Genomic DNA, 24,474 nt, shown 5'->3' with positions numbered 1-24,474 from the left:
TTTTATTAAATGTGCTGTGCATTACTTTGGTACTAAAGCGCAATAGAGTGAACATGTTCTTCTGCACAGACCATAATAGTAACAAAAAAGGAAATCTAGGTTATAAGAAATTTACTTAAAATTGCTAGTTAATGCTAAGATGCATTTTTAAACATTTTTGTATACAGGAAACACCACCAGAAGACAATCATCAACTACCGATTCCAACAATACAGACTTGTTTACTCTCATTATATGATTTAAACCCTGTGTGTTAAACTTGCCCTACTTGTACTCTTACCTGTTGAACTATCATAGTTACTGAGAGTATTTACACATCAAACTAAACCCTTCTCATAACAGATATGGAGACACTGATCCACCTGAACAGTCATGATGAAGTACACACAATGTCCTAATCACACAAAAAATCATCACTCAGGACATTCAGACTGCAGATGAACAACTTTATACCCCACCACTTACTCTAATGAAGACACAAAGAGAACATTTACTTACAGAGCATCACAGGCAGTGGACTGAGCTCCATCCTGTCCGTCTAATGACTGACAGAGCAGGGGTGTGTGTTAAAGTTTTACCACTTCCTGTTTGCTAATAGAGAGAACATACAGAAATAAAGAGAGAGAGAGAGAGAGAGAGAGAGAGAGAGTAGAATAGAAGTACAGTGGTGTGAAAGTTTTGCTGATTGCTTCCTGATTCTTATATTTCTTCACATGTTTGTCACACTTTAAAGTTTCAGATCATCAAACAAATTGAAATATAAGTCAAACATAACACAAGCAAACACAACATGCATTTTTTAAAATGTATGTTTTAATTATTAAGGGAAAACAAAATCCAAACCTACATGGCCCTGTGTGAAAAGGTGCTTGCCCCCTAAAATTAATAACTGGCTGTGCCGCCCTTAGCAGCAAGAACTGCAATCAAGCATTTGCAGTAAGTGACGTGACATACAGCTAAGTACGGTGACCCATACTCAGAATTCGTTCTCTGCATTTAACCCATCCGAAGTGCACACACACAGCAGTGAACACACACACACACCGTGAACACACACCCAGAGCAGTGGGCAGCCATTTATGGTGCACCGCCCGGGGAGCAGTTAGGGGGTTTGGTGCTTTGCTCAAGGGCACCTCAGTCGTGGCCTCAGTCGTGGCCAGGCCGAGACTCGAATCCACAACCTTTGGGTTACAAATCAGACTGTCTAACCATTAGGCCACGACTGCCCGACAGTAACTTGCAGTGAGTCTGTTACAGTGCTGCGGAGGAAATTTGATCCACTCATCTTTGTAGAATTGTTGTAATTCAGCTACGTTTTTGAGCATGAACCGCCTTTTTAATGTCATACCACAGCATCTCAATAGGATCCAGGTAAGGACTTTGACTGTTTGCTTCAGCTTGAGGGGTCACAAACAGATAGCCACAGATTGTCCTTCAGGATTTTATGGTAGACAGCAGAATTCATGGTTTTATTTATCACAGTAAGTCTTCCAGGTCCTGAAGCAGCCAAACAGCCCCAGACCATCACACTACCACCACCATATTTTACTGTTGGTATGATGTTCTTTTTCTGAAATGCTGTGTTACTTTTACACCAGATGTAATGGGACACACACCTTCTATAACTGTTCAACTTTTGTCTCATCAGACCACAGAGAATTTTCCCAAAAGGGGATCATCAAGATGTTTTATGGCAAATCTGAGACAATCATTAATGTTCTTTTTGCTCGGCAGCGAATTTCATCTTTGAACTCTGCCATGCAGGCCATTTTTTGCTTGGTTTCTTTTTAATGGTCGAGTCATGAACACTGATCCTAACTGAGGCAAATAAGGCGTGCAGTTCTTTGGATGTTGTTATGGGGTCTTTTGTGACATCTTGGGTGAGTCGTCGCTGCGCTCTTTTGGGGTAATTTTGGTCAGCCGTCCACTCCTGGGAAGGTTCACCACTGTTCACTGCTTGGTGTGTTGTGTTCCTGATGTGGGTTTTTTTTGTATTTGTAAAGGAAATTTTATTTGTATTTGATGTAATAAATATTCATTTTCATGCACTCATTTCATTTGGATTTAGTTTCAATTCTGGTTTATTTATTATTACTTGTTTTACTTGAATTGTTTTTGTTTCCAAAATTGTATATTTTTGCAATTTCTTCTGTAGGTTGATCTGGACAGAGAGGAACAATCTCAGGTCAGTAAATGAGCTGAACAAGGTTTGTATTACCTTTTGTATTTACACACATACAAGGTTAAGCGCAGGGTTAGGTGCACAAGGTGGGAAAATCCAAACACAGTGGACTATTTGTAATTTCATTGATCATGTTTTCATTTTCTTTCGCAAATTTTATTTCTCATATACAAACACAGTATGACATACAGTGAAATGCTTTTGGTCTGTCTGAAATTTCAATAATATATTACAAGAAAAAAATAATAGAAATAACTATTCAAATTTGACAAACATGTCATCACATCCACAATCCAGTTTAATCAACTTGGAGAATTCTGCAATTTGTTCTCCTTCTGTCACTATGTGCACCACTGCTGCCCTCTGCTGGCTACTGGTGATAGTAGCATGATCTCACAGTAACAAACTGGATTTAATATTAATACAGTATAATATGCAAGAAACAAATTTCATGTTACAGTTGTCTCTTAAAAGTGTGTGATTTAGATCTAAGCTTCTTACTCTCTCAACCCAGAAATACAGAAGTGGTAGAACTAATACTGAAAAAACACAAAACACAATTAGTTCTGCACCATATTTCAGATAACAGTCAATAAACTTAGTATGTATACAATACAAAACAAGTTTAACTATTGAGTTAATCTCAGTCCTGCACTAAACAAACCTATTAGTCTTTACATCCTCCCAATGCTTGCAATTAATCTTGTTTTCAAAATCGTTGTCTTTTTTTAAAGATATATTTCTCAGTTTTTACTATTGTTTTAACAGACTGTAAGCTTTATTGGAGATTACACACACATTGACCTTCACTCATAAGGAGGTTTGCAGGCTTTAACTAAACAAATCCATACAGAACAATGACGGTGTCTAAAAGATGATGAGAAAATATCAGCAGGACATTAAAATGACAAATCAGTATTATTTTAAAATCCATACAAAACCATAAAGAAAAAGAAATTCTGAAATGATCTTTTTCAGTAAATGTTTATTCTTTTTATAGATTACTTTTTATAACTTTTCTCACTCTATAACTGCATTCTTAATCCTGTCTTCATCAGTGTGACCTGTTAAAGAAATTTAAAATGTAATTTATTTCATTAATTAAAGAACATTATGTGAAATATAGAGACATACTGAAAGAGTTCTTACCTCGAGCTCTGTAACATATGAGCAGCAGAATGATGGTCACCAGCAGATACGGAGAGGCCGTCACCACACTACAGATCAGCATGAGCACTGAGAATGGAGCTTCTACACCTGAAGGAACTGAAGCTGAATAAAATAATAATTATAATGATTTTTGATTCATGCTGAACTGTTTAGATGTTTTACTTAAACAACAAATAAGTTCAACTCATTAAATCATAGTTGTATTTAAATAATTTCTCACGTCTGACTGAGACCCAGCTTTTCAGTGACTCTCCTCTCTCTGGGTGTTCACAGTGGTAGAAACCTTCATCTGACTTTGAGACAGTTTGGATGATCATCTCTCCTGTAGTCTGGTTCTGGAGAACTGATCCATCTTTATAGAAATCAGCTCGGAGGTTTGAGGGATTTGGGTTGTGATATAAACAGCGTAGAGTCAGAGGATGTCCCTCAGTCACAGGATGGACAGGACTCTCCAGGATCACATCACCATCTAGAACACACACACACACAAAAAAACACTAACAAGGAAATCTACACACTATAATGTTTCTGTAGATAATAAACAAATTTATCTCTTTATAACACAATATCCAATAAACCTGTGGAGTCTGGAGGTGTTTCATCTAAATCTTTATAAAATGTTTTGTCTTCATGAACAGTTTCTCCCAAGTGAAATCTCAGAGTTCTAAATATTCTGTAATGAATCATTTCCCTTTTCCTTTAACATTAAACACACTACATGAAGACTCACCATGCACTGTGATGTTGACAGGATTACTGTTTTCTCCAGATTCAGACACACACCAGTAAACTCCAGTGTAGGATGTGGAGAGGAAGCTGATGTTACATGTAGATCCTGTAACTGATCCCCAGTGTGAACAATCTAACACTCTCTCACTGTGTGTGTATCGTCTCACTGTCCATCCAGTAGACTTACTCTGGTCCTCACAGCTCAGTGAGAGAGAGTCATTAGTAAAGTGTTGAGTTCTGCTGGGATTGATGATCAGAGAGACTGGAGGAGATTTACCTTAAACAGAAAAGAGCCATTTAAAGTGTCAATAAACAAAATAATGAGGCAGACAACAAGGAAATGACTGCAGTGTGACGTAAATTGCAGTATATATTTTCCAGCAAAATGTAAATGATTAGACAATTCGAGCAGTCAAATGAGCCAATGTACAGGATTATGATGATGATTTTATACCATAAATATATTTACCTCCTATTTGTACCTGTATCTGTTTAGAAGACATTTTCTGATGACATTATCTCTGAAAATTTTATGTATACTTGGTCACATACAGAATGTTTACCTGCTCTGACTTTTAATAAAATCCTCCTTCACAGAAATCCACAACCATGTCCTGAGTCCTATATATCTGTATCATACACATACTTTATTTATACACACAATTGCATAAATACTGCATTAATCTGATGTTACATTCACACTTTTAAAGTCTACACTTCAACACAACAGATAATTTTCCTCACCAGTGATCCATAGTGGCTGTAGATTGCTGTACTGTGTGTAAAAGGCTGGTTCTCCTCTCTCTCCTCTGCACATGTAAACTCCTGTGTGATTAAGAGCAGCAGGACTGAGAGTGCATTTGCCTCCAGATCCTCTGCTGCTGTCTGAGAGGAGCTCCACATACACAATATAGCCACGATTATTATTTATTCCAGTTAATCCGTCTCTGTAGGGAACAACTGTGTACCAGCTGAATGTCCAGTCTGTAGAGGAGTCTGTAAACTCACAGCTTAGAGTCACTGAGTCTCCTTCAGTCAGCCAGCTGTGTGGAGATACACTCAGTACTGCCTGTGGTCTCTCTGTTACACAAGAAATACAAGATAAATTGTATCTAGTTTTACTTAATACAAAGTAAGAAATTTTCATGCAGATTTTCACCTGACACACACACCTGATACAGTCAGTGTAATAACATCACTGGAGTGTGAGGAGCGTGAGCCTCCTCTCTCTGTTCCTCTACAGGTGTATGTACCTGTGTGGGTCACTTCAACACCACTGATACTGTACACCTGTTCACTACTGACAGGACTGTGTGAAGTATCTTTATACCAGCTGTACTGCCAGCTAGAGACACTTTCATCCTGTATGTCACATCTCAGAGTGACGGTGTCTCCACTGAACACCTGATTATCGGGATTCATGGATGCCACTGGTTTAGGTCTCACTGTAGAAAAATAACAAAGCATCTAAATGATCATGATGAATGTGTTGTCATGGTGTATAATGATGTTATTCATAACAAAAAAACTATCATATCCTGACATACCTCTCACTGTTATCTCGACAGGTTCACTGAATTGTGTCATGTAATAGTAGTTGTAGTTTATCCTGTGTGCCCAACACCGGTACTCTGTTTCTCCTGCATTATCGACTGTCACTTTAAGTGTGTTCACTTGTTCACTGTTCAGATTCTGTAACAGCTGATTACTTTTGTACCAGTAAAACTTCCATCCAGTCCCCTGCTGCAGGTCACATCTCAGAGTGACGGTGTCTCCAGTGTAGACGGAGCTCTGAGGATTCACTCTCACAGTCAGTTTGGGTTTTACTGTTAAAACCAAATGATAACTCATTAGTATAAAAAAAAATATTTGTTTATCTAAATAGTTTGTACAAATACCACCAGTTTCCAACGAAATGAAAAATTATAATTATGATTACAGCATGGGGCAGGTTTTGTGTAGCATTTCATGTTATATTAAGTTAAATTACAGTAAGTTTGTTTTTAACCTGTAACCTTTTATAACAATTTGTGGAGATGAAGTTATTATTCTGTTCAATATATATGTTGTATTTAGGCTGAAATGAACTGAATATAATCTCTTACATTGTACTGTATATTGTGTATAATGTTTTCTTCTTTTAAAAAAGTTTAAGTAATAAAACAACATGTCTAACACTGTTATAGAGTTACTGTTTCCACCATGAAGTACAGATTATTTTAATCAGCCTGTGCCAATGATTATAATTTAATTAATTAATGAATGACACACTGAACATTTCATCCATTTATAATTACATTTACTGTTGTGGAAAGTCTGACAAACTAGTTATTGTCAGCAATGCTGAGGTAAAAACAGACCCAAATGCAGGATATCTAAAATAAACTGAATTTATTGACTAAAAAACACAAAACAGGGACAAAGACATGACAACCAAAGACAAGACCAGACTAAACATGAGACAAGGATTCCACGCTACCATCGGCAACGAGGCATGGTTAAATACACAAGACAAATAATAATAGGGAACAGGGATGCAGAGGCGGGGAGGAGTAAACAAGGGCGAGGCAGACATGTGAACACAGAACATAAACAAAAGCATGTGGCCAAATTCCGAGCTGGATCCTTACAGTTAGTTCTTGTTTTTGTTACATTAGGGATCTGGAGTCAGATACAAGTGTAGAAGTTCATTTATTTAGATAGAAAAAAGAAATTATAAAACTGCAACACTGAAATGAAGCAAAAACAAACACTAGATCAGGACATCTGCAGACTAAACACACAGAAGTAACAACAGTTACAAGACAAATACATGGTGAAACAAAGGGGTTTAAATACACTGACAAATCAAGGGTTAAAGTGAAAACAGGTGAGAATAATCCAGATACATTAGAACAACAACCAATGACAGGACAGGGGCGGAGACAAGACATGAATCAGAACAAAAACCCACATGACAACGTAAACAAAAACACAACAGAAACAGACATGTCCCAAACATCTCACTTACAGACGTTTTCACACCAAGATTTAATTTAATCTATATTTTAATGAATAAATATAAAAAATACAGAACCACAAAATATAAACTTTTCTGTCCTGAAGATGTTTACATGTCAGAAAACATAGTTATAGTGTGTGTGTGTGTGTGTGTGTGTGTGTGTGTGTGTGTGTGTGTGTGTGTGTGTGTGTGTGTGTGTGTGTTAAACAAAATGTTTTTGGATCTCACCAGTCAGAAATGACAAATACTTTTAAACATATGTATTTCGAGATCATTCTGAAAATTCTGGAATAACAAGAAATTACAAAATAATTAAGCAATAATGTTTACGCCTTCTAACAAACCTGTGATGAAAAGAGGAAAAAATCATGACATACCTCTCACTGTAATCTTGACAGGATCACTGAACTCTGTGTAGTAGTAGTTGTTGTTGTAGTTTATCCTGTATGCTGCACACTTGTGCTCTGTTTCTCCTGCATTATCGACTGTCACTTTAAGTGAGTAACTGTTCCGTAGCCACTGATTATTTTTGTACCATTGAAACTCCCATCCAGTCCCCTGCTGCAGCTCACAGCTCAGAGTGACGGTGTCTCCAGTGTAGACGGAGCTCTGAGGATTCACTCTCACAGTCGGTTTTACTGTTGGTGTGAAATGATAAAGGTGTCAGAGCTGCTTTACACATTACAACATAAGCAGTAGATTCACTGTGTCTAACAGATGTTTTGTGTCTAAAACTAACATTTATATTTAACATTTAATACAAGATGTTACAGTTGTATGTTTTCTTACACGGCTGATATTCAGTATACTTTAGATATAATTATAATTAATTCAGTTTGTAATCAGACAGCAGTGGTCAAAATGTCTGGGATGTTCCTGTGTATCACATCATCATTAAATCAGAGTGTTCACACATTTTATAGAGTCGACAGCAGACAAAGTTATTACATATTTAAATGTCTTAAAATACATTAATGACATGAAATACATCCAACAGAACAAAAGTAAATCATGTATTATTACCCCAGAGGTGTTAATGTGAACAGTCAAGTGAAGAGAAGATAATGAGGCTTGTGTTTAAATATTGTGAGGGATTTCTGTGATGAGACAGAGACTGATGTGGATGATGATAATAAAAATCTCTCAAAATATCAGAATTCACAGATAAAACCTTCTAATTCTAATGTCTCAAATGATATTAAATAAATCAGATAATAGCAAATCTTTTCAGCTTTAGGACTCCCTATAAAACATTCTGTTGTTAATAAACCTTACATAAAGTCATTCCCAAGTCTATACTACTAATATCATTTTTAGAGTGAGTTTGAGTTCATGTTTTTGTTACTTGTTGATACTGATATGTGAAACCTGCTTAATATTAAGTAATCAGGGGCATCATGGAGCATTTTATTTAGCACTAGTTATATCTGTTGTTCTCTTCTGTTTTCTTACATATACTTGCCTGAAAATGACATGGATTGTTCCAAATGATGCACTTTGCAAGTAAAATTAATTATATCTATTTTTATTAAATTATGTGTTTATAGAAATATTTTATTACACCTGAGTTCCTCTGGCCACATTTAGTAGTGCAATTGGTCACACTCTTGCCCTCTCCAGGGTAATGAACATACACACACACACACACACACACACACACACACACACACACACACACACACACACACACACACACACACATACACACACACACACACACACACACACACACACACACACACACACACATACACACACACACATACACACACACACACACACATACACACACACACACACACACACACACACACACACACACACACACACACACACACACACACACACACACACACACACAGACAAGCATTGGACATTGCATTTCATTGGGCCTCCATAAAAAAGCTACACATTTGTAAATATTTCACACTTGTGATATGCCTTTGTCCAGCAGAGGGCAACACCTGATCTACAAAGAAGCTACACACACACACACACACACACACACACACACACACACACACACACACACACACACACACACACACACAGACACTGTGTTTAGTCTGTATTCATCAAATTATGCGCCTCATCATAAATATTGTGAAAATAATTCATAATTTCTGCTTTATTATTTTACTTTATTTATTGTATATAAATGAGGTTTATTATACCAGATATTACAAAAAAATGTGTGCAAAATATATGTTAATATTTTGTAAACATTTTACTGCTCATTTTTTTAAGCAGTGAAATCAGACCAGGTCAGTTTGACTAAATTGCACAGAAAAGCAGGGAAGATTACAGGAGGGTTAAACTTGTGCTGTTTTATATTTAATATGTTAAGAAATTTAAGCAGCATAAAACTATTTGAGTGTAAAATTATTTATTCAAATCTGATGTAAAAAACTACATTAATAAACAGGGAACAAATTAACAAATTATACACAACCTTCTTAGCAGTAAATTAAATAAGGAGACAATATAAAGATAAACTATATATAACTCACTTTGAGCCTGGACCACTGGTATGAGTGAAATCAGCACTAAAAAGGGAACAGAAACAGAACATGATGTAAATATGGAGAATTTTCAGTCTATTAATGAACACAGCACATTTTAGAAACACAGAACACACAAGTTTAAATCTTACTCAGGAAACTTAATTCTTACCATCCTGTGAAAATTACATTTTACATCTTAAATAATAAATAGACATGATTCAGGTAAATGTCACTATTCTGCTCATGAAGAAACGTTCTTGAAAAGAAAGCGAGAGAAAGTGAGTGTGTGTGAGAGAGAGAGAGAGAGAGAGAGAGAGAGAGAGAGAGAGAGAGAGAGAGAGAGAGAGCGCCCATGTTTATTTTGTTATCCCTCTCAATAGCCTTTCCTTTGATTCAATTTGCCTTTTTTTAACACAAAAAATGTTTTTGTTGAGAGAGTTCTTCATAACTGCTCACTTTTTGTGCCCGCATCACAGAAAAGACACACTTGTCAAGGTCGGGGAAATAATCACTCACCTTTCTTCACCTGCTTTTCCTTTTATTTTATCCAAAAAAGTATTAATTTCCTCAACAGTACACCAGTCATAATTATTTTTACATCCTAGCTGGATCATTTTAACAAGGCATGCAATTTTTCATGCAATAAGGATACATCTCACTTGTATTTTAGAATGATTTTCATGCATGACATTTTCAGCAGTGTGGTTAGAGAGGACAGAGAAGTGTGTCCAGACTGCTAGAGGTTTTATTTTGATTAAGTGAGAGCAGTTATAGTACACTTAATACAATTTAAACAGGAAGGGACTTTACTAATTCTTTACTTTCTAATTGGTCATTAATCAGGCTTTTTTGTGTGAAAAGGTTTTATTAAAAGGTCTTTACACTCTTGTTGGAGTAAGAGATTCTGGTCTACTTTCTCATTTTAAAGGTGTTTCCACTCCCTCTTTGTCTCATCTTTTGGTTCAGTCAACCAGAAGTCAGGACCGTGAAGCAGAAATTCCTAATGAATTAAATGTAATATTTTATATCATATAATTAATTCTCATGTAGATTTCTTACCTCTATGCCACAGCAATTCTAACTAATGTCATAATGTGTTAATTTTTTTAAAACTGAGTTAATTACAGGCTCGTATCTTACACCTGCTCTGTGATGGTAATGGTTCAGTATGAGCTTGTGTAAGTGGCTCATAGAAATTGTACAGTTAAAGGTATGAAAAAGGATGTCTGGTTTGATGAATCATGATTTCTGTTTCATGATGTAGATCAGGGGATTCAAACTCAAATTCACAGTGTGCCAAAATATAAAACAGATAAAGTCACAGGCCAACTGAATATTTATTGAAAAATTAACTGCAACTGATATGTAATGTTCAACCTTTTTCATATGGAAATAAACTTTAGTTCTGCTTGAACACAGGATTTGGAACAACCAGAGCTTGATATTACAAACACATAAGCAGTTAAATTTGAAATAAGACACATCAGTGGTGTTCATTTCTTATTTAAATAAATAATATAAATTATGCCTTTCTATCATTTTAAGTTCCTTTTTGAAGTGGATCTTTTTCAAAACCAACAACAAAACAACCAAAAATAATAATTTTCAATGAAAATCCAACTTTTCGACTATTAACAGTTCATGCTTTGGAGTAGAAAAAGTGCATAAAGAAAACTTGTATTCTAACTCAGTTTGCTACACTCTGATTTACTCTGCACATTGATCTAAGCCAGATACCTGGCATCTTTTCTTAGATGCAAGTTCATCAATGTCTGGGGTCGGGCTCTGAGCTGAGGAAATTCTCAAGATGGATTGGAAAGGCTCACGTTTAAAAAATCTCGCCTTTTATCTGGGCACACGATGTCACAAACTTTGACCATACACTTTTTGGCAAACTCTCCCTCATTAAAGGGCCGGCAGATTTTGCAATCTCTGCTGCCACAATAAAGCTTTACAGCCTTTACAGCAGCTTCACTTTTTGATTTTGCTTTCATGTCATGAACGCGGGATAAAAACGGACCCAAACGCAGGATAGCAAAACAGACAGGGTTTAATCACAAAAACACTAAACATGACACGGACTAAAGACAGGACAAGACAACAGTAGATTCCGCGCTGCACAAGGCAACGCGGCACAGTTAAATACACAGGGTAATCACAATATTAAACAGGTGTGTAGACAGGGAGGAGCAGATGAAGGTGGGGCAGACACGTGACGAAGAACATAAACACATGCACGTGGCCAAAGTCCAGGCTGAGTCCTGACAAACATAGTCTGCCGGGAAACCAGACTTTTTTAATCTCCTTCGCCTTCTGGAGCTTCTGCTTTACGTCCAGGTCCTTATACTTCTCATAATGTTTCGTGTCATAGTGTCTTCTTATGTTATATTCTTTCGTTACAGACACGTTAGCTCCGTTAGCACACAAGACAAACAGGTGGCACTTGCTGTTTGTGACTATGAAAGACTACTCGTCAATACAGTGACAAGGCATTCTGGGATTTGCAGTATTAGTGGAGCATGTGGCGAGCCAGCTGTGATGCACGTTTGATATGATCTTGCAAATTTGGCCCGCAGGCCTGAGTCTGACATATGTAATGTAGATAATTAGAATTTAGTGACAAAAGCATGAATCCATGACCCCAACCTGCCTTATGTGAACAGTTCAGGCTGCTCATGGTGGTCTATGAATGTTTTCTTGACACATATTTCATCCTTAAATACCAATTGAGGATTGTCTGAAGTTTGGTCCATTTATGTTATACTAACTTATAATGGTTAATTCCAGCATTACACTGAACTATATAACAAAGTACATTCCACACAAACCTGTGCCAAGAAAAAGACCAGGAGTATAGTGTAGTTTGGTGGCCTCCACAGTTACCAGATCATAACCTCTGTGGAGAATCTCCACTGAAATCGAAAAGTTAAAAAAAAGTTAATCATCGAAACTGAAATCACTGTCCATGAAACTCCAAGCCATGCACCTTTCTTCTTTATGCTTGGGCATGTCCCTAGGTTGGCAGATGATGTCATTATTAAGCAACGGATGAAAGTACTCAAGTGCCTGATTATGATTCGGATGCTAAGTCCTCATTATCCTGCTTCAAGACTGCAATGAAAACTGCACAGAAACATTCTTCAGCTGAGCAGCAACAACCTCACTGAACGGGAATCACTTGGTTGGAGGAGACCGAGTGCTTGTAGAGAATAAAGGAGAATGTGGGGAACAAGTTGGCTGATAAGTGTGAAGATGGGGTATATACTATTTACTGTATGATGCAGGGGGAAGGCTCAGAATTTAGCAACAACATCTTGAATGCATGCAACATGCTTATATTTTCAGTTTCACGCCTCCTCCCCTTCTTCACTGCTGAACTCACAACACTGAATTTACAGTAAAAAGAAGAAAGAAGCTAAACCACAACTGTGCACTTGTCTGTGTTTTCAGGTCTCTAAAAAAACTGTCTTTTCCCTGTGTGTCAGTGTACAAGACTAATGAGAAATGTTTATTTAGAAGTTTATGTAGAATTATTTGATTTGACACAAATAAGTAAATGATACTAGACAATAGTTTGGTGATAGTGTGTATTAGAATAAACTTATAGCACTGAGATGCTTCACAGTACAGACCATAATAATAACAGGAATGTTACTGTAGGTTATAAGATATTTTCTCTTTTTATCAGCTTGCACACCTTTTAGTTTGAAAGAGTTCAGTGATGTTAGTTAAATTTACCCACATTTTTAGTTATTGCTTTTACATGTCAGCCCCCCCCCACCCTTTTTTATTTTTTTCCACACATCCGCTTCTTCACACCTAAATTTGCACCAACAAACTGTGACCTGCTCTCAGGCCTCTAACATGGTCACTGCCCTGTTTGTGTACAGGACTAAAGTGTTTGCAGTTTGTTTCTGCACATTTATTGTTACAACAACAACAGTGATAATTAATAAATAATGATTTGTATTTCTTTTTATTAAATGTGCTGTGCATTACTTTGGTACTAAAGCGCAATAGAGTGAACATGTTCTTCTGCACAGACCATAATAGTAACAAAAAAGGAAATCTAGGTTCTAAAGAAATTTACTTATAATTGCTAGTTAATGCTAAAATGTTTTTTTTTCCCTGTATTTTTTATACAGTCATGATGAAGTACACACAATGTCCTAATCACACAATAAGATCATCACTCAGGACATTCAGACTGCAGATGAACAACTTTATACCCCACCACTCACTCTAATGAAGACACAAAGAGAACATTTACTCACAGAGCATCACAGGCAGTGGACTGAGCTCCATCCTGTCCCTCTAATGACTGACTGACTGGCAGAGCAGTGGTGTGTGTTAAAGCCTTACCACTTCCTGTTTGCTAGTAGAGAGAGTGTACAAGAGACAGACAGAGAGAGAGAGAGAGAGCACCCACGACTGTCTATAACCTTTCTTGTATGTCTGGATAGGAGTTTGTTTGGATGTCTGGTGTATATGACAGGTGCAGGACTTATACATATGTACCATCAGTTCTACATTTACATTTACAGCATTTGGCAGACGCCCTTATCCAGAGCGACGTACATAAGTGCTTAAATCTCTAACACTGAATACATTAATGCTGGTTCACTAGGTTACATACTTAAGATACCACGAGTTCAAAACATTTGTTCAAAGTTACAATGAATAAGTGTCAAAGGTTTTTTTTTTTGTTTTTTTTTTTGTTTTTTTTTTAAATGCAAAGGATAAGGAAAGGAGTGCTAGTTAAAGTGCTTCCTGAATAAGTAGGTCTTCAATCGCCGCTTGAAAATAGCCAGTGACTCGGCTGTCCGGACCTCTAGGGGAAGTTCATTCCACCACCTTGGGGCCAGTACAGAGAAGAGTCTTGTAGTATACTTGCCTCTTACCCTGAGAGATGGTGGAACCAGTCGAGCAGTGCTGGTAGATCGGAGGTTACGGGGTGCAGTGCGAGGAATGATGAGGGCTTTGAGGTAAGAGGGGGCTGGTCCATTTTTGGCTTTGTAGGCCAGCATCAGTGTTTTGAACCGGATGCGTGCAGCTACTGGAAGCCAGTGGAGGGATCGCAGCAGCGGGGTGGTATGCGAGAACTTTGGCAGGTTGAAAACAAGCCGGGCAGCTGCATTTTGGATCATTTGCAGAGGACGGATTGCGTTCATAGGTAGACCTGCCAGCAGTGCATTGCAGTAATCCAGTCTAGAAATGACAAGAGACTGAACAAGTACCTGGGCAGTCTGTGTGGACAAAAATGGCCGAATCCTTCTAATGTTGTAGAGAAGAAACCGACATGAGCGAGTCACATTTGCAACATGAGAGGAAAAGGACAGTTGATTGTCCATGGTTACCCCAAGGTTGCGAGCTGTGGCTGAAGGAGAGATCAGATCGTTGTGCAAGGATATAGCAAGATCGTGACCTGGGGATGAATCACCTGGGATGAACAGCAGTTCAGTTTTGCTAGGATTGAGCTTTAACTGATGAGCAGTCATCCATGATGAAATTTCTGCCAGACATGCTGAGATCCGGTCAGAAGCTGTGGCATCTGAGGGTGGGAAAGAGAAGATAAGTTGTGTATTGTCAGCATAGCAGTGGTAAGAGAACCCATTTGATGAAATAACTTCACCAAGAGAGTGAGTATACAAGGAGAAAAGAAGAGGACCAAGTACTGAGCCCTGTGGGACGCCAGTGGAGAGTCTGCGTGGAGCAGATGTCACTCCCCTCCATGTTACTTGATATGAGCGTCCTTCCAGGTAGGAGGCAAACCATTCCCAAGCTGATCCGCAAATCCCAAGACTCTTGAGGGAGGATAAGAGAGTCTTGTGGTTGACCGTATCAAACGCTGCTGAAAGGTCAAGGAGGATAAGGACGGATGATAGTTTGGCTGATCTAGCAGTATGTAGCTTCTCAGAGACATCCAAAAGGGCTGTCTCTGTAGAGTGAGCTGCTTTAAAGCCAGACTGTTTGGGATCTTGGAGGTTGTTCTGTGAGAGATAGACAGACAGTTGATTATAGACAATGCGTTCAAGAATTTTTGAAAGAAATGAGAGAAGTGATACCGGTCTGTAGTTACTGATGTCTGATGGATCCAGAGCAGGTTTCTTTAGGATGGGAATAACCCTTGCTCTCTTGAAAGTAGTTGGTACCTGACCAGATGCTATGGATCTATTGACGATAGTGGAAATGAAGGGCAAGAGGTCTTGTGAGATGGTCTGGAGCATAGTGGTAGGGAGTGGATCCAGTGGGCAGGTGGTAGGATTGCAGGACTAGATGAGTTGTAAAATCTCTTCTGCTGCCACAGTTGAAAAATGTGACAACGAAGGTGTAGGGGAATGCATACTCTGAGATGTAAGTGCAGTCGGGGCTGAAGTGAAGGTCCGGCAGATTTCCTCAATCTTCTCCTGGTAGAAAGAAGCAAAGTCTTCTGCAGTCAGGGAGGATGGAGAAGGTGGAGCCGGGGGGTTGAGCAGAGAAGAGATGATGTTGTGGAATTTCCGAGGGTCATGTGAGGAAGCTTCAAGCTTTTCCTTGTAGAAGGAAGTCTTGGCAGAAGTCACATCTGAGGAGAACTTGACAAGAAGTGTTCTGTAAAAATCAAGATCTGCATCAAGTTGTGATTTCTTCCACTTTCTCTCTGATGATCTTAGCTCTCTTTGATTGTTGCGCAGCACATCTGAAAGCCAAGGAGCAGAAGAAGTAGTTTTCTTGGGTTTAGTGAACATGGGGCAGAGGGAGTCCATAGTTGAGGAAAGAGATGAGAGGAAAGTATCTGTGGCTGAGTCTAAGGGTAGTGAGGAAAAAGACTTAGCGTCAGGAAGGGAAGAAAGAGTGCCAGAAGCTACAGATGAAGGAGAGACAGAGTGAAGGTTGCGGCGAGTAAGAGCAAGGGGGTGAGAGGTAGTTTTAGGTAAGATAGGTAGAGTGATGGTGAAGGATACCAGGTGATGATCAGAGACATGGAGTGGGGTAGCAGTCACATCTGTAGCTGGAGAAGGACGGGTGAAAACCAGGTCCAGGACATTGCCTCCTTTGTGTGTGGGGATGTAACTGTTGAGTGTGAGGGAGAAAGAGTCGAGAAGAGACAGGAGGGAAGAAGAATGTAGCTTGTCAGAGGGGAGGTTGAAGTCACCAAGCACTGTCAGGGGGGAGCTATCGGAAGGGAAAGCACTAAGCAGTGAGTCCATTTCTTCCAGGAAGTTTCCTAGGGGACCAGGAGGGCGGTAGACAACAATGATAACAAGGTTGATAGGAGAGGTAACTGAAATGGCATGAAATTCAAAAGAAGAGATGGTTAAATTAGAGAAGAGTAGAGGTTTAAAGCACCATTTCTTTGACAACAATAAACCTGTACCCCCACCCCTGCCTGTTTCTCGTGGTGAGTGAGAGAAAGCATAGGCAGAGGATAAACAGCTGGTGTAGCAGTGTTCTGTGGGGATATCCAGGTCTCTGTTAGCGCAATGAAATCAAAGGAGAAATGGGAAGTTAAAGCAGAGATAAAATCAGCTTTCTTTACCGCAGACTGAGAATTCCAGAGCCCACCTACCACTACTGTTTGAGACTTACACAACAGAGGAGGGTAGATGAGGTTATTGGGATTGTGACCTCTGCTTTGTGGATGAGAGCGTCTGCGAGAGTAGGCCTTGAGTACAGAGATGGGTTTAAGGCACATATTTGTAGTTAAACAAGAGTGAGAATTGAGGTATGGTAGAATATATCAAGACAGTACTAGACACTAATGTTAGAGAGAGAGATACTGAGCAGAGAACCTTCAATTTAAATAGGTAAGCCCTGCCCCCAATTCACACCTTAAGGGAGACTGAAACTACTCCTGATTAATCAGCTGAGAGAACAACAAAAACCAACACTATAAAAATCAACAATGCTATAGAATATAACACGATTCAAATCACACTACTCTAGAACAAAGTGAGTTAAGCAGATAGTATACAAAAGACAGGAACCTACTTTACCAGAAGACAATATAATCAAATGTAGAGAGTTAAAGCACACTGAAGAGTAGGCTGGTTCACCTTCAATTTAAATAGGTAAGCCCTGCCCCCAATTCACACCTTAAGGGAGACTGAAACTACTCCTGATTAATCAGCTGAGAGAACAACAAAAACCAACACTATAAAAATCAACAATGCTATAGAATATAACACGATTCAAATCACACTACTCTAGAACAAAGTGAGTTAAGCAGATAGTATACAAAAGACAGGAACCTACTTTACCAGAAGACAATATAATCAAATGTAGAGAGTTAAAGCACACTGAAGAGTAGGCTGGTTCACCTTCAATTTAAATAGGTAAGCCCTGCCCCCAATTCACACCTTAAGGGAGACTGAAACTACTCTTGATTAATCAGCTGAGAGAACAACAAAAACCAACACTATAAAAATCAACAATGCTATAGAATATAACACGATTCAAATCACACTACTCTAGATTCTAGATTCTACTCTCAGTTCTGTTCGAAAGTTGTCAGTGTTGTTTGTGCTGTGTGGTTTTCTGTCATAACATATTGTTTATATTGCAGTTATTGTTTACTGTCCAAATTTTTGACAAATTGATTGTTGCTTTTATCAAATCTTCTTAAAATTTTTATAAGCTTAAAAGATGAAAAACAAACAAATAAAAACAACATTTACCCAGATAATAATGTCCTCCTATGCAAATATTATCATAACCATCATAACCATTGTCTAAAAGGTGCTGCTGTATGGTGCCGGGTAGACGGAACCAGCCGAACCGGCCAGGTCGACCGAAATGACTGAGTCGGAGATCGCAGTCGACATGGTGACACCCAAACTCCCTGAACTCTCTGCCTGGCCTGAACCTATTAATGTTCCTGCATTATCTGCCAGCCCTTCTACCTCCTGTCCCTGTTTACAGGCTCAGAGCACCACCCTGGCCGCCAACTCCGTTATGGTCCCTGGCTCGGCCTGTGGCACCACCCTGGTCTCCAGTCCTGCTCTGGTATCTGACTCTGCCTGCAGCACCACCCTGGTCTCCCGTCCTGCTCTGGTCTCTGGCTTCGCCTCTGGCTCCACCCTGGTCTCCGGTCCTACTCTGGTCTCTCGCTCCGCCTCCGGCACCACCCTGGTCTCCGGTCCTACTCTGGTCTCTCGCTCCGCCTCCGGCACCACCCTGGTTTCCGGTCCTGCTCTGGTCTCTGGCTCCGCCTCTGGCACCACCCTGGTTTCCGGTCCTGCTCTGGTCTCTGGCTCCGCCTCTGGCACCACCCTGGTTTCCGGTCCTGCTCTGGTCTCTGGCTCCGCCTCTGGCACCACCCTGGTTTCCGGTCCTGCTCTGGTCTCTGGCTCCGTCTCTGGCACCACCTTGGTCTCCAGTCCTGCTCTGGTCTCTGGCTCCGCCTCCAGCACCACCCTGGTTTCCGGTCCTGCTCTGGTCTCTGGCTCCGCCTCCAGCATAAATACGGCCTGGCCTAGACTACTTGAACTTGTCCTGAGCAGGTGTTGTCAGTGAACTGAGGCCCCCTGGCACCATCTCAGGGCCCCCAGTTTGAGAACCACTGGCCTAGACTACTTGTTCTGAGCAGGTGTTGTCAGTGAACAGGCTTTAAAATTGTTGGTTAAGTTACAGACACTCATGAAAAACTCGTGATCATTTTATCTGGGAAACGTCTCTAACAGCAGTCAAAATGTCATTGACACCGCCTTCACACTGCACACGACAAACGGACACGACTGTCGGATTTGGTCCCCTAGTGACAGTCGCACGGAATGTGCAATATGATCGTGTAGACGTCAACATGGGAGAGAAGCTAATTCTTGCTGTCTCGGAAAACCTGTTACTATATGATCATGACACCTGAAAATAACCACGAAAATCTTCTCCATTAAGGCGCAACTCTTGCACTAAATGGTGATACTCACCGAGACTTTTTCTCTGAGTCAGGTAGTGTTTTATCCACACTGATTTGCAATGTTTTCTTTTGCGTCTCCAGTAAAGGAGAGCAAAAGCAAGAGCCTGTATTCTCCCTCCATTTATCATGGTGAATGAATGAATGAATTAATGAAGGAGTAAATACAAATAATCAATGCAACAATAAATCCAGAAAGACGGCAAATAATTTTTGAGGAAACATGGACACAACATTAAAAATAATTCATTATAAATATTAATAAATTATTACTTTTTTATCAATAACAATGTATTTAAAAGATTGTTTTTGATAAAGTTTAAAAATGACTAAAGTTAATATTAATACTTTTCAATAATTCTTATCACCTCGCGCACACGAACCTGATTGCACAACATTGGAATACATCACATCCGGTCGGCATATCAGATGCGGTGTAGTCGCACAAGTTAAAAATTTTTACGGATCCAACGCTCAAAACGGATCTGAATACTCTCCATAGGAAATGAATGACTTCCAGTTTATCGGCGGTCGTTTGTCGTGTTCAGTGTGAAGGCGGCTTTACTCTGTGCTCAAAGTGATGCTCGCAGCTCCAGTGGTTTTCTCTGTGGGTGAACGAGGATGATGCTGAACAATTCCAGGATATGCTTTTTTGTCATTGGTTGTTGTGTTAAATCTTACCCAGAAACAATAGTGCTATTATCTGATTGGCTATTGCGTAGCCTTTTCTTTTGAATGGCTTTTTATATTATTTTTAAATATATGATAAATAGTAAGTTTTTCTGAGTGACAAAAGTGACAAAAGACAAGTGAGTGACTGTCACGCTCAATGCATGATACTTGAGAGCTCTGGGTTTAGTCATTTCATGTAAATACACTCAAAGAAACCCCTGTTTTAGCACTCTACACAGTTCTGGAGCACTTTATTCTTACACCAGTCTTCCTTACACAAGTCTTTTTTGATTGGTAGTGATGGTGAAGTATAGTTTTCTAGAACCAGTGAAGCTTTCAGCACAATTCAGAAAAAGGTTTATTACTCAAAGCTTTTTAAAATCAGAGCTCGACAAGGACCTCTGCTGGTGAAAGTGAGATAAAGCACTGTGTCACAAAATGTTTCAATTTTGGAAGCAATAATGAAAGGATACATTCGATGATTAAGCATATATTAAGAAATTAATGAATAATTGTATTAAATACATGACAATAATATGTTCCATTGCTTACTTACAGTAACTGAAAACAAAAATGTTAGATTTTTTTAATAAGCATTTTGTTTTGTGGATGTGGACATTTTTACTGTTTGTGAAAACAATAAAACACACACATCCGCACATTCACATATTTACACAAATATTATAAATCTGTAGCCTAAAGACCAAATGTATAAGGGTAAGTACTGTACTGTATAAGGGCAAGGCTTATGGAGGCTTTGTGCGTAATTATGGTTGTGTTCAAAACAAGAAGTGTTATTTTAAATCAGCCAGTCATGTAGCAGAGCACAATTCATACACTCATCAGTAACATACACACACAAACCAGTCTATTAAGATTACACAAACAAAAAGAAAGCCTTGTTGGTGACAGAGGACAGAGGAGAATGACCAGACTGCTTGAAGCTGACAGGAAGGTTACAGTAACTCAGTATGTGGAGGTCAGTTATTGAAAAGTGAAACTAAAATGTCTTTGACTCCCTCTAGTGGTAACTGCTGTATGGTTTTAATCCTGACTAGTAAGAGCTGGATTCGTTCAATACATCCAACAATCCAACTCCTTCACAGCATGCAGGTTAATGTAGTCTTTATAAATCAGGAGAAATCTGACAAAGCAGTCATGTGTTTTACAGTCAGGACTTCAGTGAATAATATGAATCAGTTCATGTAAGTGAACAAGAACGATTCATTTATGAACAAAACATAACTAAAGTAAACTAATGACATCTGACAGAGAGCATTTTTCTGTCAAAATACCTGACTTTTAAATCTTACACACAAATGATATGGTAACTATTACAGGACGTTTCAGTGTTGAATCAGTTGCAGAGTGAAACCGCATCATTCACATGAAGAAGAGGTTCATTACAAAGATGCATTTATTAAACAGTCTCTGTTGTCATATACTCCAAAGTTAACCGTGATAATGATGTCTGTAGTAATGGTCTGAAGGAAAAATAAAGAAATATAATCACACACAATATTCTGAGAAGATATGTGTTAACTTGTTAACATTATAACTGCTCTTTCCTATAATAAGAACAATAAAATGAGAGAATATCTATCTATCTATCTATCTATCTATCTATCTATCTATCTATCTATCTATCTATCTATCTATCTATCTATCTATCTATCTATTTACTTAATGTTTTTTTTTTTAGCTTAAAATAGCTTAAAGGTGGATTTTTCCTTTTTCCCCCACAGAGTAATACAGTTTATATAATTTCACTATTTTAGGTCACATGGCACTATTCCTGTTGTGGGTGGGAAAGAAATATGTGTTTTTAATCACAACACAGAAATGTTTTTGTGACTAAAATTATTCATTTTCACACTCAAAGTCATATGTAACAGTGTGTAAATAAGTGAAATGTTTAATGTCTCTGTTAAGTTTCTACATAAATGGGGACAGCGCCCTCTATCTGTTGAATGATGGTAAATTGGAGTGAAATCTGGAGTTTCACACTGCAGATTCAATGGGACATGACGTGGGTAAGTTGTGTTCTTTGAGTGGGTCAGAGATTTATCAGTAAAAGTGATTAAAACACAAAAGATACTCTTTCAATATCAAGTATTTTTGTAACGAACATGTTCTGGTCATGTGATCTAATATAATTAATGTGTGTGTGCAGCCACAAACCCTACAAATGTTTATAATAATAATATATAGGTAATTGTCTCCTGTGGGCCCACCACCTGCAGGAGAAACCGTAAGGGGCTGGTGCAATGTGGATTGGGTGGCAGTCGAAGGCGGGAGCCTCGGCGACCCAATCTCCGGACACGGAATCTGACTCTAGGGACATGGAATGTCACCTCGCTGGGGGGGAAGGAGCCTGAGCTGGTGCGGGAGGTTGAGAGATACCGACTAGAGATAGTTGGGCTCGCCTCCACGCATAGCTTGGGCTCTGGAACCCAACTCCTCGAGAGACGCTGGACTCTCTACTACTCTGGAGTTGCCCGCGGTGAGAGGCAGCGGGCTGGTGTGGGCTTGCTCATAGCCCCCCAGCTCAGCAGCCATGTGTTGGAGTTCACCCCGGTGAACGAGAGGGTCGTTTCCCTGCGCCTTTGGGTCGGGGCGTCTCTGGTTGGCTCGGGGGGGACCCCTCCTGGTCGTGGAACACTGGACCATCTCTATACCCTCACCAGGTTGCTGGAGGGTTCATGGGAGTTTGCCCAACCAGTCCACATGTGTTTTGTGGATCTGGAGAAGGCATTTGACTGTGTCCCTCGTGATGACCTGTGGGGGGTGCTCTGGGAATTTGGGGTCCGGGGCCCTCTGTTAAGGGCTGTCCTGTCCCTATATGACCGGAGCAGGAGTTTGGTTCGCATTGCCGGCAGTAAGTCAGACTTGTTCCCGGTGCATGTTGGACTCCGGCAGGGCTGCCCTTTGTCACCGGTCCTGTTCATTATTTATATGGACAGGATTTCTAGGCGCAGTCGGGGGCCGCAGGGAGTCAGGTTTGGGGACAACAGGATTTCGTCTCTGCTTTTTGCAGATGATGTTGTCCTGTTGGCTTCTTCAAATCAGGACCTTCAGCATGCACTGGGACGGTTTGCAGCCGAGTGTGAAGCGGCGGGGATGAGAATCAGCACCTCCAAGTCCGCGGCCATGGTTGTCAGCCGGAAAAGGGTGGCTTGCCCTCTTCAGGTTGGTGGAGAGTTCCTGCCTCAAGTGGAGGAGTTTAAGTATCTTGGGGTCCTGTTCACGAGTGAGGGAAGGGTGGAGCGGGAGATCGACAGGCGAATCGGTGTATCTTCTGCAGTGATGCGGTCGATATACCGATCTGTTGTGGTGAAGAAAGAGCTGAGCCTCAAGGCGAAGCTCTCTATTTACCAGTCGATCTACGTTCCTACCCTCACCTATGGTGAAAGGACAAGATCCCGGATACAGGCGGCCCAAAATGAGTTTCCTCCGCAGGGTGGCTGGGCGCACCCTTAGAGATAGGGTGAGGAGCTCAGTCACTCAGGAGGAGCTCAGAGTAGAGCCGCTGCTCCTCCACATTGAGAGGGGTCAGCTGAGGTGGCTCGGGCATCTGTTTCGGATGCCTCCTGGACGCCTCCCTGGGGAGGTGGTCCGGGCATGTCCAACCGGGAGGAGGCCCTGGGGAAGACATAGGACACGCTGGAGGGACTATGTCTCTCGGCTGGCCTGGGAACGCCTCGGAATTCCCCCGGAAGAGCTGGAGGAAGTGTCTGGGGAGAGGGAATTCTGGGCATCCCTGCTTAGACTGCTGCCCCCGCGACCCGGCCCCGGATAAGTGGTAGAAAATGGATGGATATAGGTAATTGAGTCCGGGTGTTTGCAATCAGTAATTGGGTAACTGTGAACATGAAGTTGTTCGTAGGCCACACTGAAGTCTGGAGTTGTAGACATGACAAATACTTAATCTATAAGTTGAACATAGTACAAACTGGACAGATGAAAAAACAACAACAAAAATATGGAATGTAAAAAATGTATTTTTATTATTATTATTTTTTTTTACAAATGCATTATCAATTAAGCAAAAAAGTGCAGAGCATTTGTATTATTATCTGAATGCATGATACACAACATAATTGTAAAGCCATGTTGTGATATAAATTGCATCATTAATTAAATACCAAAATTTCTTTCAAATAAATGCTTTGTATGTTTATACCCAGCAGGAAATGTCCAGCCTAAATATACACTATATACATTATACTGTACATCATTATACACACTAGGCGTGATAAGCTTTTACACCCAAACTACAGTTCATTGTTTATTTGACATAAAGTACTGACAGTCAAACAAATTC

General features: G+C 39.8%; 1 protein-coding gene across 1 annotated transcript; it reads right to left on the bottom strand.

The window, feature by feature from the left end:
* Positions 1-2,295: 2,295 nt before the first annotated feature.
* LOC125141214 (hemicentin-1-like) lies at positions 2,296-11,330 on the bottom strand. The gene is made up of 10 exons (XM_047813768.1): positions 11,324-11,330; positions 9,593-9,628; positions 7,460-7,720; positions 5,629-5,907; positions 5,254-5,526; positions 4,826-5,161; positions 4,083-4,358; positions 3,573-3,821; positions 3,332-3,454; positions 2,296-3,246 (listed from the first exon to the last, which is right to left on the bottom strand). The coding sequence occupies exons 1-10, from the start codon at positions 11,328-11,330 to the stop codon at positions 3,203-3,205; spliced, it is 1,884 nt and encodes a 627-aa protein (XP_047669724.1). The 3' UTR covers positions 2,296-3,202.
* Positions 11,331-24,474: the final 13,144 nt, after the last annotated feature.

This window comes from Tachysurus fulvidraco, chromosome 1 (assembly GCF_022655615.1).
Source record: "Tachysurus fulvidraco isolate hzauxx_2018 chromosome 1, HZAU_PFXX_2.0, whole genome shotgun sequence".
Classification (NCBI taxonomy): domain Eukaryota; kingdom Metazoa; phylum Chordata; class Actinopteri; order Siluriformes; family Bagridae; genus Tachysurus; species Tachysurus fulvidraco.
Note: the sequence above shows the minus strand (reverse complement) of the source record. Positions and strands in the feature narration are given on the sequence as shown.